The following is a 16793-nucleotide window of genomic DNA, read 5'->3' on the forward strand; positions in this document are numbered from 1 at the left end:
TTCAATAAGGCATCACAGATTGAAGGACCATTATTAATAAGGCATCAACGCTTTAAAGGACGGTGACATTTAATGCATGTATGTTTTACCTGCTTTGGAAGGGGGGGGTGGACCCCATGATCTCTCGAGGTCCCTTCCACCACCTAGAATTCTGTGATTCTTGCTGTTATCTTCAGGTTTATTTTTTGTATGGATGATTTTGTCTGAAGAATAACAACACTGTTTCAGGTTGTTTTTTTTCCAAGGAATTCATTTATTTAAAAAAACACTTTGTTTCTGCTGTAATACTTTTTTTAGGACTTAAAGTGAAATGCAGCAGGGCTTTTTTTGTTTGTTTTGTTTTTGTTTTGCTGTTGTATCTGTCTTTGCTTTAACTATATAACAGCATTATGTAATGTTACTAGCACATCCTTATGATGTGGATTTAAATCTTTATTTTTTTTCCTAGATTTTGCAACTGTTTGCCAAGAATGCACAGATTTTCATTTTCCTGGAATTCAAGAACAACTTGAAATTGTCCAGAAGGTTGTACTTAAGGCCAGAGCACAGCGTAGCAGTAAGTCGAAAAGACATCATGGTCAGTGACAACCAAAATTACTTTCCTTGAAATAGCATAGTGGTCAGTAGAATGTTTATGGTTATGGGCAACTTGATTTCCCTCTTCTTCATATCTACAAATCTATGAAATGTGATGTTCTGGTTTGTCAGTTAACTCAGAGAGGTCTGCATGAAATCCTGTGTTCACAGACAGCATGTCCACATAGAATCATAGAATATCCCGAGTTGGAAGGGACCCATAAGGATCATCAAGTCCAACTCCTGGCACCGCACAGGTCTGCCCAAAAGTTTAGACCATGTGACTAAGTGCACAGTCCAATCTCTTCTTAAATTCAGACAGGCTTGGTGCAGTGACTACTTCACTGGGGAGCCTGTTCCAGTGTGCAACCATCCTCTCGGTGAAGAACCTCTTCCTGATGTCCAGCCTAAACTTCCCCAGCCTCAGCTTAACACCATTCCCACGGGTCCTGTCACTGGTGATAATGGAGAATAGGTCACCTGCCTCTCCACTCCCCCTCGTGAGGAAGCTGTAGACTGCGATGAGGTCCCCCCTCAGCCTCCTCTTCTCCAGGCTGAACAGGCCCAGTGACCTCAGCCGCTCCTCATATGTCTTCCCCTCTAGGCCCTTCACCATCTTTGTTGCCCTCCGCTGGACACTCTCCAACAGTTTCATGTCCTTTTTGTACTGTGGTGCCCAGAACTGCACACAGTACTCGAGGTGAGGCCGCACCAGCGCAGAGTAGAGCGGGACAATCACTCCCCTTGACCAACTAGCAATGCCGTGCTTGATGCACCCCAGGATACAGTTGGCCCTCCTGGCTGCCAGGGCACACTGCTGGCTCGTATTCAACTTGCTGTCAACCACAACCCCCAGATCCCTCTCTGTGGGGCTGCTCTCCAGCGTCTCGTCGCCCAGTCTGTACGTATAGCCAGGGTTGTCCCATCCCAGGTGCAGGACCCGGCACTTGCTTTTGTTAAACCTCATGTGGTTGGCGATTGCTCAGCTCTCCAATCTGTCCAGATCTCTTTGCAAGGCCTTTCCACTCTCATCCGAGTCCACAACTCCAAGTTTGGTGTCGTCGGCAAATTTGTTCAAAACACCTTCTAGTCCTACATCCAAATCATTTATAAAAACATTGAAGAGGACTGGCCCTAAAAAGGAGCCTTGAGGGATCCCACTAGAGACCATCCACCAGCCAGATGTGGCCCCATTTACCACAACCCTTTGAGCCCTGCCCGTCAGCCAATTGCTCACCCATCGCATGATGTTTTTGTTTAGCTGTATGCTGGACATTTTGTCCAGTAGGATCCTATGGGAAACCATGTCAAAAGCTTTGCTGAAGTCCAAAAAGATCACATCAGCTGGTTTCCCTTGATCGACTAGATGGGTGATCTTATCATAAAAGGAAATCAAATTTGTTAGGCAGGACCTACCCCTCATGAACCCATGCTGGCTGGGACCAATGACTGCATTGTGCCGCAGGTGCGCTTCAATAACTTCAAGGATCATCCTCTCCATAATTTTACCAGGCACTGCTGTGAGACTGACAGGCCTGTAATTGCTAGGGTCTTCTTTCTTACCCTTCTTGAAAATTGGCACAACATTTGCCAGCTTCCAGTCCAATGGGACCTCTCCAGATTCCCAAGATCATTGAAAAATAATTGAGAGAGGCCCCACAATGACGTCAGCCAGGTCTTTAAGCACCCTGGGGTGAATTCCTTCTGGACCCATGGACTTGTATGGATCCAGGTGGAGCAGCAAATCCCGCACATGATGTCTTTGATTCCATAATTGACATACCTTTAGAGAAAAAAAAAAAGTCCTTAAGTTCTGATCACACTTTAGCAGCATGGGAAATACGTAGGGCAATTATACTTTCCTCTGGAGCTTAAACTGCCGGTGACAACATAGACTTATTTGACTTGACTTTCATTTTTCTATATAAATACAAAGCTTTAAAAATTGCAGATGTGTTACGACTTATTCCCCTCCATATAAATGAGTACTAAAAATGGAGTAATAAATTGACTAAATGAGTATACTCTTTAGTACTGACCAAATCCTTGTGAATGGTTTACTTTGCAGTTATTTTTACAAATGGCATAGAAATTTTCTGACCACATGGTGTCAAGGCAGTACTTGTACATCATGAAGCTTTGTTTTTCTTGCAGAGAACTACTTGTGTGGTTTAAATACGTCAGTAACATGAATAGATTCATAAGAGTACATAGCGAAACAAGTTTTCTTAGGAATCTGCATATTGCTGTAGTCTTAAGGAGAATACTGAAAGCTGTTTTTATATTGGTGATTTATGTAAATTTCTGTTAAAATTTTCCTTGCAATACTAGGAACAAACTTGTTTTAAATATATGCATTATTAAAAAAGCAATAGCAAGGTACTATGTAGCTGTGAGGGTAATTCAGAAACTTTAGCATTCCGTTTGAGAACATTGTGTTTCCATTTGTCTGAATAAAGAGGTATCATAGGATGATTAAAAGAGAAAGCTTATAATTTGGTAAGTTCATTTATAATTTGATAATCAGTTCAGCGTTTATTGAAGTTGGCAGAAGCAATTCTTGTCCAACCCCCAAATTTTTCCAACTTTATGGTGAAAATTCAAGCTAGATATCATCTCAGTACATTTTATATGACAAAGCATGATTAATACATGTTATGTTTAATATCTGTGGTATTTGTTTATATACAGGAAATAAAGAAAGTGGAACTGAAGATAAATTCAAGAATATTGAACGAAACCAGTCAAATATTTTACCAGGTGAGTTCCATTGAAGAGGTTTGCCCCCTCTTCTTAGAACAAATTTTGTTTTATAGATGCACATTTTTAGCTCTAAATTCAGAACATAAATTATAAACTAAACCTAAGTTGACCTCAATCAGAGGAGAAGGATGTTCCTGTGGCTAAGGCAGAGAACTGGGTGTCAGGACATCTGGTTTCTATTCCCAGCTTTGCCAACACATCATATGACTTTGGGGCAAATCACTTCTCTATGTCTAAAATTTCTCTTCAGAATTTGAGGGGAGATAAAAAGATCTCTGAGGATCCTGGGAAAAAAAATGAAACATAAATAATAGCAAATAACTTTGTGAAATAACTATAGATGTCACTGTTCTGATCCAGTAAAGCATTTTAGAATGTATTTTAACTTTGAGAATGTAAGAATGCATTCCTCTAAAAGAGGGAATATCTTTAGTATATACTGTGATTTTTAGTAAGGAAAGCTGCTGTGGAGTTTGAAGATGAATGCACAGTTGGAGGCACAGGGGAAGGAGATAAATCCATACAACCCATGGGTAATAGGAGAGCTTCTTAAAATTGCTTTCATGGTTGTCTTAGATCTTGGTCATGTAAGTGGATTATAAATCCACTTGGATCCTTAATGGATAAATCCCAGTAAAATCTTTCTGCAGTGGCATGTGTATCATTACTATTAGATGGACATTGCTGGGGATTACCTTAGCCATCGTCAGGAAGGAGTACGTACCCATTCTTCAGATATTCCAGTGCAAAGGCAGTATCTTAACTGGAATTGCCAGTGAAAATAGGTTTGAAGGAAGATGCTTATCTGTTGACTGGAACAGTAGTGGTATTGTATACCTGCTTTTCTGTTGACTCCAGTATAGATGTTTTGCTCTCCAGCAGAAAGATAAGATGGAGAGACCTGCATTTCACTGCCCATTTGCTGCTTCTTTATCTTTGATAAATGAAAACTAAGCCTAAAAATCTCTCTGACAAGACGTCTTCTTGAAAGCAGCTTTGTAACTAATCTTCCCATTGCTCTGAATTGTTTTAAATTCTAAAGGTCATTTATACCTTTGTCTTCTAAAATGTATCTGTTATTGTATAACCCGCTATCCTTTTCCACAGACTTTTCGCATCCTTTATTTTAATGCATCCATTTTTGGTATTTCCGCCTCCCACATCTGTCTGCAATTCAGTGCTTACATTATATATTTTGAGTATTACACCTCCTCTGTGTTTGTTTTTTTGTTTCATGCTATATATAGATCATATCCGCTTGTTCTGGCACTGTTACATCTTATTACACCAGGTGTCCCTGATGCTTGTGAAACTCATCAAAGCAGGGAAGTGAGTGTAGGGTGAATGTAAAACAATCATACTCCAAGAGATTTTAGATCAGTTAGTTTCTAACTTTTATGTAACTCCTTATGTACGTGTTCTGATCTGTTGTCTACTTGTATCGCCTTTTGTCTTAACTTACTGACCCTATTCTTACATTGCATAACAATTGTGTTTCAGTGTAGGTCACTACTGTGATACCTTGCCTTTTGGGTTTATGTAATTCTGTAGGGGAATTCTACATAACACGCCATTCAAATCTTTCTGAAATTCATGTTGCGTTTCACCTTTGTGTGGATGATAACGTAAGATCTGGAAACATAACTGCTCGGGATCCTGCGATCATGGGACTCAGAAACATTCTCAAAGTTTGCTGCACACATGACATTACTACCATTAGTATTCCTCTCCTGTTGGTACATGATATGTCAGAAGTAAGTAAATTTAAAGTTTTGTTTTCTTCTTAGCTTCTAAGGTGCAACAATTTTATTTTTTTTCTCGAAAGGATATGTCTCATTCTTGTTTAAGGCAAATGGAGCAATTTATCCCAGTCACATGCTCCTGCCACATCATTGTGCTGGCATTGGTATCTATATAGTGACCTGAGTTAAGGAACTGAACCAGTTAAAAGCATTTCAGTCAGCTGAACCTCTTCATTTTTATTTCTATCTCTCCTTGATCCAGCTCAGGGCACGGTTACAGAGGTATTAATGAAAGAGGTGATAGGACTACATATTTAGAAGTTAAAAAGATGTTTTGTGGCAGCAGTTCTTGCTTAGAAACTATAGTTTGTAAGATGCTGATATAATAGTAATAGCAGATCCAAATTTTAATTGCTTCTGGCTAGAAAAAATTAAAACTAACTTTTTATGAGCAGCAGTACTAGCAAAGCCCGGTTTCTTAGAAAATTTGAATTCTGTACCCCTAAACACCATTCTTTATCACCTCAGCCCTGTGCAGCAGTAACCAAATTTCACCTTTGCTCTGAATGGTCTCCTTCTTCATGCCCTAAGTATTTGCATGTTTAGTTTCTGCCCCTGAGCCCCCCATGTACCAGCTGGGCAAGAAGCAGCATACTGCTGAGACTCAAGTGATATATGTCACATACTTTGGTGACATAAGTGTGCTTATTGTGCGGAACTTCTGTATTTTTTTTCTTCAGTGGGACACTAGCGTGTAGAACTTTTCTCCTATTCAACTGTATTTTTTTCACAGTGCATAGTAAACTTATAATTTAATACCATTTACAATCTTTCCTCTGTCAGATCAGCTTCAAAAGATACTGGCAGGGAAGAAAATGGAGGTGGGGAGAGAACCAGCAGACAGAAAGTACAGCCACTTGCCACACTTCCTTAGGTGACAAATTTACAAACTAAAAGAAATTAGGAGAATAAGATAACGCTGCTATTAATTATGTCTTTGCATATGTTTACTTGCAATCTGTTATGTTGTTATTTTTCTTCTTTAAAAAAAATTGTTTTTTCACTTACCAATTTCAAGACTGCCTCTCCTTTGAAAGTGCCTGACTCATAGCAAGAAAAAGGCTCATCCTTGGATTGCTTTTAATAGGTGGAATAACTGATTTTTTAACATAATTTTATCTGAACACCATGTAGAATTGGATCCCATTTGCAAGATTGGGGTCTATAAAGTTCAAGCAATGTTAAAAATATCCAGTAATGAAGATTCTAAAGAATGTGCCTCAAAATGTGAACTTTTAGTAATAGATTTTATTTCAGAAATATATTTTTGCATCTTTGGTATTAACACCTTTTTTGGGATGCAAATGCAAGTAGTCAACTTGCAGGACAGCAACCTGAGTTATTAATGGGACCCAATTCCTGTGTTTCAGAAATTTGTAGAGCTCTTCTCTTAATCAAGTTGCCAAGTGACTACATTAACCTTTTTTTTTTTTCCCTTTGAAATACGTACATACAATGAAAGCTAAAACTAACATGTTTAAAATACAAATAGAGCACAAGACCAGGTGTTCACCATGCTTTTAAGAAGGTGTCGTTGCTCAAATGTGTGAAACTGAAGAATCATCTACTTGTCTGATGCTGGATTATTAAAAGTCCTGGTAAAATGATTTATCTTTTATATTAAGCTTTTTAAGTATGTGTGGAGTAAGCTGAAAGTGACCTGTATGATAAGCATAGGTTGAGCCAAAACTGAACTCCGTGAATTGCATTAGCAGCATCGCTTATTACAGTGTTTTGCAGCTGGCTGACCTCATTTGAAACACACAAGTCTGTAACTTGTTGTTGAGGGAAGAGCGAATAACAACAGATTTCCGAAGGTTAACCTGAACTTGGTGCCTTCAGCAGCTCCAGTTTTGAATCTGCATTTACCACCTACATAAAAAACATTTTTGTAAAGTGGTTAACCAGGAGCACAGCTGCAGAGATGTTTGCATGCTTCACTGTGGCAAGCATTCATCATGAGTTTGCTTTGTGTATTTCCCAAAGGTTTTCTTTTATGGATGGAAGAGTCGTGTTTATAACCCCACAGAAATGATGAGCGTATCAGTCTCAGTGAAGCCGTTACACTTTGTTATTATTTAGCCTTCATATTAAGCTACTCTTTCTCCCCCCTTCCCCCCCCCAAGAAAAAATTTAGGGCTTCTGTTTTCCTTAGTTTTTCTTGTGACTTCAACAACAACAACAGTTTTGTTTTTGTTTTCCTGTTCTGATCGTTAAGTTCAGTAAAGGAAGGAAACTGTGTTTGATATTTGAGAAAGACAAAAAATAGACAAGTTCAAATTTAGGACAACTGAGGTCCTAATGTCTGATCATTGCACTGAATCTGATATAAACTGAACTGGGGAATGAAATGGCTACATGGAATCATTAAAAATGGTGGAGTTGGCACACTTCCTTGGTAGTTTCAACGTAAGGGGTGTCGTATGCTGCCATCCATATAGCAACATGGAAGAAAACAGACCTCTTGAGGGCTGTCAGGCAGCTGTCTATGTGATGATAAGTTAAGAAAAAATGTTTGAAAAAAGTAGATATTAAGGGAGTATAAGGTGTGCAGCAAATATTTGTGAACATCATTTATACATATAGACAGATTATCAAAGAGTGTATTAACCTTCAGTTTTTCTCTTACCGTTTCGTACCATGAAACATGCAATGCTCCATACAGTGTTTAGTATTTGCATAGATATACTTTGAATAAACACCTTGCTAATTCTTAGCTTACTGAAATTAACCGTTGAAATTTGGTTTGAAATCTTTGTCCCATAAGAAGTGTATGGACTTAGTGTTTTCATTACCTGGTTATGACACGGTTCTGCAGAGACTTAAGGATGCTCTTCTAGATTTTAAAAAAGCAGCAACTCCATGCAGTGAGTCTGTCACAAATTTCAGTGATGAAGAGGTTTGCAGCATATCTTTCTAATCACTGAAGTTGGCCTTTTTTATTTTTATCAGCTAAAGGAATGTTAATCTAACAACAGATCTTTTCATCCTGAAAAGGAATGGTGTGTGCTCTCTGTAGTGAATGAAACCAAAAGTCCCAGACACATTTTCTACTTGGTAGAATGCTGTTAATGAAAACTTACCATATGTGATGGGGTGTTTCTTTTTTTCCTGCCTTCTGTGCTGTGTTTTGAATTAGCACTTACCTGATTATTCATTTCCACAACTGTTACTTAATTTACATATAGGGAAGTCCTGACAACATGTCAAGATCATGAGAACTTAAGTTTTTAAAGATGAATTAAAATCAAATCACTACTGCGTCATTCTCTGTTCTTGTGGCTTGCATGCACTGACATTGTAGATTCAACCTGTTATTTCCCTGAGTGACCACAAGATTTGACATCTATGTTTCTCTGAAATAGTCTGAGGAGTAGAGTCATATCCTGCTGTTTGAATCAGTCCTTTTAAGGCTAGTTTCTTTTATTGATTATATAATGTACTCATAAGTTGCCCTCAGAGCAACAGGACCTTTCTTTTTAGGTATTTGTTTTTAACCTAAGCCAAAACAGTGATCAAAAGTAGCAATAAACTCCTACATTGCTTGTGACTGAATGCAAATGTGGGCAGATAAATTATAACAAAACCCAGCTATTTCTTCCAGAAAGGTTAGAAAAGAAAAAAAAATTGTCCAATATTGTTGTTTCTGATTCACATGTTGTATAGTCTAAAAGCAGCATCTATTGATGCAACAATTCACCTCATGAAAAAAAAAAAAAGTTCTGTAAAGTTATTCTAACTTAGGCTGTTTTTATGTTACTATGAGGCTGTTACTATTTCAGGTATGGGAGAATATAGGGAGGTGCTCCCACCTAAGAAAAAACTGTAGCTTTTAATAGTTGTTTAGTGCAGAGACATTCAATATATTGATTCAACATTATCAGTCAGCATTCTTGGACAACCTTGCTTCTCAAATAATCTTTTTTAATCCTGAAGCTCTTTGAAAATGACAGCTTGCACACTGTTTGACATTGCAAAATAAATGCTGGCTTTACTGAATAGAAAATTATGTAAAGCATAAATTTTAAAAGGTACGTGGAATGATAAATTTGATTCCATGTGTATGTTCCTATGTTCATACTGGAAAGTGCACTTTTTGATGTTGGAGGGCACATCAGAACAAGTAAGTATTATTTTCTTCCTGAGAAGTGTTTACAGTGACAGTCCTGCCTCTAAGTAGGAATGTTCATCTTAATATAATTCATTTTATAGTTGACAGCTGAAGAATGCTTGATGTACTAATGCATTTGAACTGTTACTTAAATTCTTTAGACTAGGGCCTGTTTGTCATATAGTAAGGTAGCTTATACAGGTGGTTTTCATATCCCATCTTGGTGTTTAACTTCAGGTAAGAATTTGCTGTCTGGTTATATCTGAAACCCATCCATCAGATGAAGATGGATTTTGTTTGTTTTAGCTCTTAATAAAAATACACCTTTAGGATATAATTATTTCTACCAATTTCAGTATTAGAGATAATTTTTTACTGAAGGTGTATGGGTATGCCAATAAGCCTAAACCAGAATCATCAAAAATAGCTGGTAATCATCAGCTACTGCTGTTAAGACGTGGTCAGGAGCCTCTCTTCAGCTAACTGAAGCACAGATCTGATAGTTACAATTGGATATTATACATTTTTCTGAAGTTCCACAGAGGAATTAAGTAGACCCATTTTCCAGTGACATTAATAGGATTATTATCAACAGTATGGTGGTGTGTGTTTTTTTTGTTTTTCAAGATCTCAGCTTAAAAATATATAGGCTGTTCAGACACTAGGCTCTCATACCAATAAGCAGTGGCTGTGCTTTTATGGTCATATATTATATATATGTATATATGGGTCATGTGTGTTTATGTATACGTATACATACACATATACACACACCACCTGTCTAGAGTACTTTAGAAAACTGAATCCCTCATCATGGCCTGTAATGCTGCTTGGATACCTGGTGGGAAAATATGGTTTTATGGTAATAACTTATTATTTTTAATAATTTTCCTCTTGCTCTTGATGGTAGATCCATGGGCATTGGACCTTTTTCATTTATTCATTTATTTTTAGGAAATGACCATTCCATGGTGCTTAAAGAGAGCAGAGCTTGTGTTCAAGTGTGTTAAAGGTATGTTAGTAAATGCTTCAGCTCATTTCCAGTGTTGCATTTGATGACATCCAGTCTTAGCTCAAGCTATACATTTTCCCCCAAAAAAGTCATTTTAGTAACTTACTACTTGTTAAAACACTTATACTTTCTCTTTAAAATTATTAACTATTGTTGTGGGACTTTTAAGCATCAGGAAATAATCTCACACTTAGAATGGAAACAAAATGTTTTGAAAATATCTTCACAACTGTTACATAGACAGTGAAAGAAAAAGCCCTTACTGCTTCTGAGCAATCTCTGAAGGAGGGCAGGAGCAGGTGGTTCTCTACAGTATACTTTCCAGTGTCTGTTGTATTTTAATTTCCTCAGTGACAATTCCCTATACTTTTTCAAGACTAGTTTATATGCTAATTCACCTTTTTGCTTGAAAGTCATCATGATTTGACTGTCATTTCCTATATTTCCCATTTGTGTTACTGCTTACTGCATTCTTGTGTCCTGCACTTAAACGCTCGCAACAGTCATTTAGAGTATTTAAAATGCTAGTAGTTATGTTCTTTCTATCACCTACTTAAAGAACCTCTTGCTGTTGTGAACTTTAGTGATTCACAATGAAATATCATCCATGTAACCATTTTCATTATACAAGTATTTTTCCAAGCATCTTTATTTGTCACTAATGTGTTTCGGTGGACCTTGTAGTTCATTGGTTATAGTTAGGAAATGCTAGCATAAAAATGCCAAATGATGATAAGTTGAGCAATGAGAATTAAGCATTTTCTATGTAAGTCCAAGTAGTTTCTGTTCCTGCCAGATGGCCAAAACCCTTTTGGCAACTGGATATTGTCTTGCACTCATTCATCTGGATGTGATCGCATCAGAGCTAAAGAAAAAAGCTGGTTCTCAATGAAAGCAAGCTATTGAAAAAATTCCTAATATAATCATATTTGGAAAAACCTCTCACTTCTGCTGGCTAGTACTCTGCTGTACCATAGACCTGGTTATTTTGCTGTTTAAGGGTATTCCAGTTTTCTCAGTAATTCCTCATTAGATTTTCCAGTTAAATCAGATTTCAGTCGGTTGATCAGCCAAGTCTGATTTAAATGTGACTAACGATATCCCTAGTTAAGGCAGTTAAAATCCTAATTGTATGTGAAAACTTCCTCATTGCTTGATAGTAGTGTGATTGAGGGGGAAGTTTACATAGGTAATGAATATAATATGGATGCTGGTTTTTAGGTTTCATGATGGAAATGGCTTCATGGGATGGAGGAATTTCTCGGACTGTACAATTCTTGGTACCGCAGGTAGGTTAAACCAAGTTTGTATCTAAACTGGGAGACTGGGAACAAGAAGTTAAATGTCAACAGATCTAGATTTGATTTCTTTGCTGTGCCCTGTTTTTCAGTTTGAGCTTAAACCTAATCGCTGTTGGTTTTATCCCTTGCTTACAAAACAGGAATAAAAGGGTTTTATGTTTTTGGGTATCCTGTAGTATCTTCTGAGGATGCTGAAAATGCAAACTGGGAAGTTCACCTTTATGAATGGTTAATACATAACCTTAGAAGAAGATACTTTTTTTTTTTCTCTTATTTTCTCTGAAGAGTTGGGACTAACCTTGCATTATATAATGTTAGGTTTTTGTTAGTCATACTGTTGAGCATCTTGGAAAATTGCAATGCACTGAGTTCAGTCATGCTTCCACAAAATCATTAATTACTCTAGATGTTTTAAGTTAATTGTAATAAAGATTCTGAAATGATTTAATTTGGAGTTCTAACTGATTTACAGAAACAGGAAATTTTGCAAATGTGACCAATACTGAGGTGTTTTTTGTGCTGTTATTTTTCTGGTTTGTTTTTATTCTAAAAAGTGGTGCTAGAAGTTCTGTAAAAAATCAGAATTGTGTTATGAAAGAAATAGCAAATACTTGATGACAAAGTAGTAAACTGTTGAGCAAGGAGGAAGCCAAGAATAAATGAACTGAAGCTGAATCTGATGCTGGAATTCAGACAGCAGAAGTCCTGTAGATAATGAACAGCTCTGTCATGATTCTGCTAGGCAGAACTAATCAATTATTAGAACAAGAAATGTACTGGAAACAGATATATCCCATAAATATACAGACATGATTTTTAGGTCAATCTTTTTCTTTTGATTGAATTAAATAGAATTATAATGTACATTTTGAAAACAATCTTCTTGGCCTTCTGAAAAACTGCAACACTCTTTTAAATGTTAAAAAACAAAGTTTAAAGAGATTTAGTTCTTCCAAACTACAGCAAAAAGCCAAAGCTTACTGGTGTATCTCTTTATTTTTTTTCTTTTTCCCCTCCTCCCCCCAGACAATTTCTGAGGAAATGTTTTACCAACTGAGTAACATGCTTCCCCAAATCTTCCGAGTATCCTCTACATTGACTCTAACCTCTAAGCACTGAGTTCTGTGCAGCAGTAAGACATATCCTGTTGACAGAGGAAGAGGCTATGGAGATTCTTTATGGAAATGTCTCTTTTCCAAGGCCTGATGACCCTGAGTTGGTATTTGTTGCAATTTCAAGAATAACGTCATCTTAATAAAAGATACATGCTGTCTGCACTTGGATGTTAGCATTTTATTTTTGTCTCTCTCTGTTTCAGCACAGCATTTATGTTGAATTCCTCACCTTTTTCTGAAAGACATGAAATGTAACTAGTCTTATGTAATCCACAGAAATGATTCATGTAGTTTGGTAGGAATAAGACTTACAGTAGAATTAGGATCGGGGGGAGGGAGGGGCTTCAGATTGCTTGGTTTAAAAACATTTTCTGGATTGGCTTGGTGACATTTAAAGGATGTCAAAAAAAAAAGATATCAAAAAAAAAAGGATGTTACATGTCTCCTTTGACAAATTATATCAAAATTATTCTCAGTTGTCTTTCCAAGCTCACAGTGACTGCAAAATAAAATGTATTAATGCCTCGTTTTACCAATTAACTGTTATAAAATGAAAAACATGAGAGAATCCTTTAACCTACTGCATTTTGTAAATCACTGGAAGTATTAAAAAAGAATCAAGCTAATGTATCTGTGAAAATGATTAGGTGTTCTTTTAATTATTACCTTTTTACTATGTTATCTTTCTGCTTTCTTTGAAGGTTTCACATTGACAAGTCTGTCATGTACAACTTAGTAGGAACATTATAGTGTTCTGAAATCTGTTGCACTGGTATATTTTGCTGCTTATTGTCAAAATGTTTTATCACTAGAGGGTCTTTATCACTAATCAAGATGCTTGTGTGAAATTTCTTCGGCCAAACTTGAATCCACTCAAATAAACAAGTCTCACAACCTCCTGCCTCCTACTGATGGGAAACTAGGGAAGAAACTGCTTTTATCCCATCTTGGACAGTCAAGCTTTTTGAACATGTCTGTGGGCACAAGAGACTGTAAGCAATCAGCGTCACAGGGAAAGTCCTGTCTGAAGCTGGTATTCTCAGTGTTCCCAGAAGAGTTAGGCTCACGAGAAAGCAGCTGAGGTAGTGAAAGTCCCAGGGAGCTTTTTGAAGCCCACAGTTCTGTTCTGTAGGATACACTGGGATCCTGGCAGAGATGGGTTTGACTCTATATCTTTCTACAGATTGCCCAAGTTCTGTGCTTGAAAACCAGCTAAAAATGAGGTGATTTACTATCTTCATTGTGACTTTATTATTGTTTTATTTAGTTCAATGAATGCAAAGAGTGTAAAGCTTTGTACTGGGGAAACTGTAATTTAAAAATTATAACAAACTATAATTTATATAAAACTTAAATATGAATTATAATTTAAAATTCTTAGAGAATCAAAATAATATTAATACGCTCATGATGTTTATAAATGGCATAAACTCTTAACTTTTTTATTGAATCCTTCATGCTGTGCAGAGTCCACCTAAGTGACACAGCAACTATCTATTGCTGAACTGTCAAATGCTTTCTTTTCCTGTGCCAGCAGCTTCTAAAGAAGAATCATGAAAGTAATGTGACCTCATTTGGTGTTCCAGAATAGAAGGATTTAAATTCATCTAGAATGATCTGGATTAATCCTGTTAAAGCTCATTGCTACTCCTAAGATGAAGTTAAACTCCAGTCCCAGAAAATCAAGTGCTCTAACCAAGATTCTGTTTGTGAAAGATGTGGTAGCAGAAGTATTCCTTTTTGTAAGTTGTAAGACTTGATCTGTTTTATAAGAGAGATGTGTGTTACATAATTACCCCCCCACACCCAGTCAGTAAATCTACCACGAAGTAACCCATGGAACACCAAAAATTCTCGAGCAAGTTATCTGTCTTATACTTTCAGACTTTTAATAAAAAATTCCACACAAATTCTTTTATTATGCCAAAACCCCAAGACGTATCTAATTTAGTAACACTTGTGTAAAACTGCAAATTCTTTTCAAAAAAAATTACTTCCTTTTTGTGATAAGTCCTACTGCCTTTAATTTTTTGAAGCTGTGTATTTTCAGTCCTCAGAAAGTGGATTGTATATGAACTTTTCACCCTAATAACCATCTTTGATACAAAAATGAGCAAACAAACTCCAGGGGTGAGGTTTTGGAAAGTCTAAAGGGAAGAAATGGTCCTAAACTATTAGTTACGCTTAAATTTTCTGAAGCTTGGCCCTTGTAAGCACTGAATGGTCTTGCCAGACTTTGTCAAAAGAATTCTTGATACATCATCTATTATTCCTGCTTTTCATATCTGTTCCCAGGAAGTAGTGTTAACAGTAAGTTTTAGCTGTCTTTGTGGAAAAACAGAATACAGAGCTGAGGTGACCTCGACTGTCCTTTCTATTTGATCTGTACCTGGCAACTGTACAGACCAGTAGTATACAGACTGCAATTTATGAAATAAAGCCATGTGAGACATCCTACTGGGGCTGTGAGAAGCTATTTGAGATTAAGAGGAAAATGACTCAAAAAGCATGAGGTTTTCTATTTGTATATGCACAGCAGCATTCCTTGGAAGGATGACAGTGCTGAATACCTTAAAGATGTTGTGTAAAATTGTGTATGTGGCTGCGCTTGTATTAAATAAATTGCTCTGAAGAGAAATGTGGAAGACATGACATTGTGCAGGTTTTTGAACGTGCTTATGGTGGTTGATATAAACTGCAGGTACCTTTAGCAAAATCTGAACCGAGGTTTAAAGTCTCAGTTTGTCAAGGACATCCCGAGCTGACTTTCAAACCCACTGTCTTCAGCTATACAGTCTGGGGCAGTTTGCTTACATGATCACTGATGACAATCAAGGCAAAGCATGCAGGCAGTTGAGGAACAGATTTAGAGTTGTAGTTCAGACCAGACCTTTTTTCCACTGCTGTAAAATATTATTTTTTTTTACACTGCTAGAAATGTAAGTGTTGGTACTGCCTGGAGGGATAAGAATTGTATCAGAGATCTTTCCTTCTACAATAGTTCAATACTTTTGAAAGCTCAACTGAACCCTGAAGGCAAAGAAGCATTGTAATTACAGCTAGCAGGGTCAGGCAGGTGGGTTCAGTTCATCTGTCATAAACTGTGTTCTGTTGGCAAAAGAACCTTACTCATTTTTAGCAACAAACAGTTCCAACAAGAAGAATGGGGTAATACCCCTAGATTGGTGAAGTTTGTAGCTTGATAGGAAATGTGACTTTGAATTCCTACAGATAATAAATAAATAATAATAATAATAAACAAAAAATGAACTGGGTCTTGAACAGGTCAAGCAAGTGCTCAGATTGATGGGCTTTTGTATTTTGTGGGAATCTTTAAACAGTGACCTTGTTTGTCAGGATCTCTGTCGAATTCTCAGCACATGAACCAGATTGGGCCCCAGAGAGCATGTGTAGTGAAGACAACCCAGCTGATGATGTGAATGAGCTCAGAGATAGCCAATTGACTATGAGCTTGTTATTCTTGAAATTAAGACTGATTTATGAATACTCATAAGCGGTGCTTTGAAGTTCCTGTTAAAATTTACATTCCCAACTATTTTTGTAGATGGGTAGCAGCTAAGCATGGGTGGCAGAGTCTCATCTTCTGAAGCAGGCATATAAATTACAACTTATTTCCAATTTGGAATGTACTAACTTCTTTCTTTGCACGTGGTCCAGGCTGCCCTGGTGACTTCAGGTTACAAAGGAACCCATAAGAAACCTCCAAAGCTCTTTCCAAGATTAGTTCCTGGAGATTAGTCCAGATTCTGGGAAAAGAAAGGTGGTTCTTAGTCCTTTGTTTCCATTCCCACATCTGTCAGAATAACCTACAGATGACAAACAAACAAACAAACAAACAAAAAACACATTAGCAAGCAAATCTTCCCCTGGGTACTTTCTTCCCATGTGGATTTATTTATTTATTTATTTTAAATCAGAAAATGACTAAAGTACGTGATGCATGGGTTTTGTCTCATCAGTTTCTTGACTTTCAGAATAGACGTGGGACAGTGCATTCGACCAGTCTTATGCAATTTTGAGAGAAGTCTGATAAATTTTCTCCAGTGTGCATAAGTATCAATACCCCCTGGGGAAAGTAAGTCCCAGAACAAA

General features: G+C 37.1%; 1 protein-coding gene across 10 annotated transcripts in view; it reads left to right on the forward strand.

Annotated features, from left to right (window-relative positions):
• Positions 1–12842, forward strand: part of C1H12orf4 (chromosome 1 C12orf4 homolog) — a 25065-nt gene extending 12223 nt beyond the window's left edge. For 2 of the 10 annotated variants that reach the window (XM_035545735.2, XM_035545736.2), the window contains exons 9-14: positions 449–577; positions 3268–3336; positions 4891–5093; positions 10207–10264; positions 11486–11553; positions 12592–12842. In XM_035545735.2, the coding sequence (XP_035401628.1) occupies positions 449–577; positions 3268–3336; positions 4891–5093; positions 10207–10264; positions 11486–11553; positions 12592–12684 (620 nt within the window). In that variant the 3' untranslated portion in view covers positions 12685–12842. Of the gene's footprint in view, positions 1–448; positions 578–3267; positions 3337–4890; positions 5094–5924; positions 6016–6603; positions 6740–10206; positions 10265–11485; positions 11554–12591 lie in introns of those variants that run through there. The other 8 variants (XM_035545737.2, XM_035545738.2, XR_004778501.2 and 5 more) reach the window with 7 other exon arrangements.
• Positions 12843–16793: the final 3951 nt, after the last annotated feature.

This window comes from Cygnus atratus, chromosome 1 (genome assembly GCF_013377495.2).
Source record: "Cygnus atratus isolate AKBS03 ecotype Queensland, Australia chromosome 1, CAtr_DNAZoo_HiC_assembly, whole genome shotgun sequence".
Classification (NCBI taxonomy): Eukaryota; Metazoa; Chordata; class Aves; order Anseriformes; family Anatidae; genus Cygnus; species Cygnus atratus.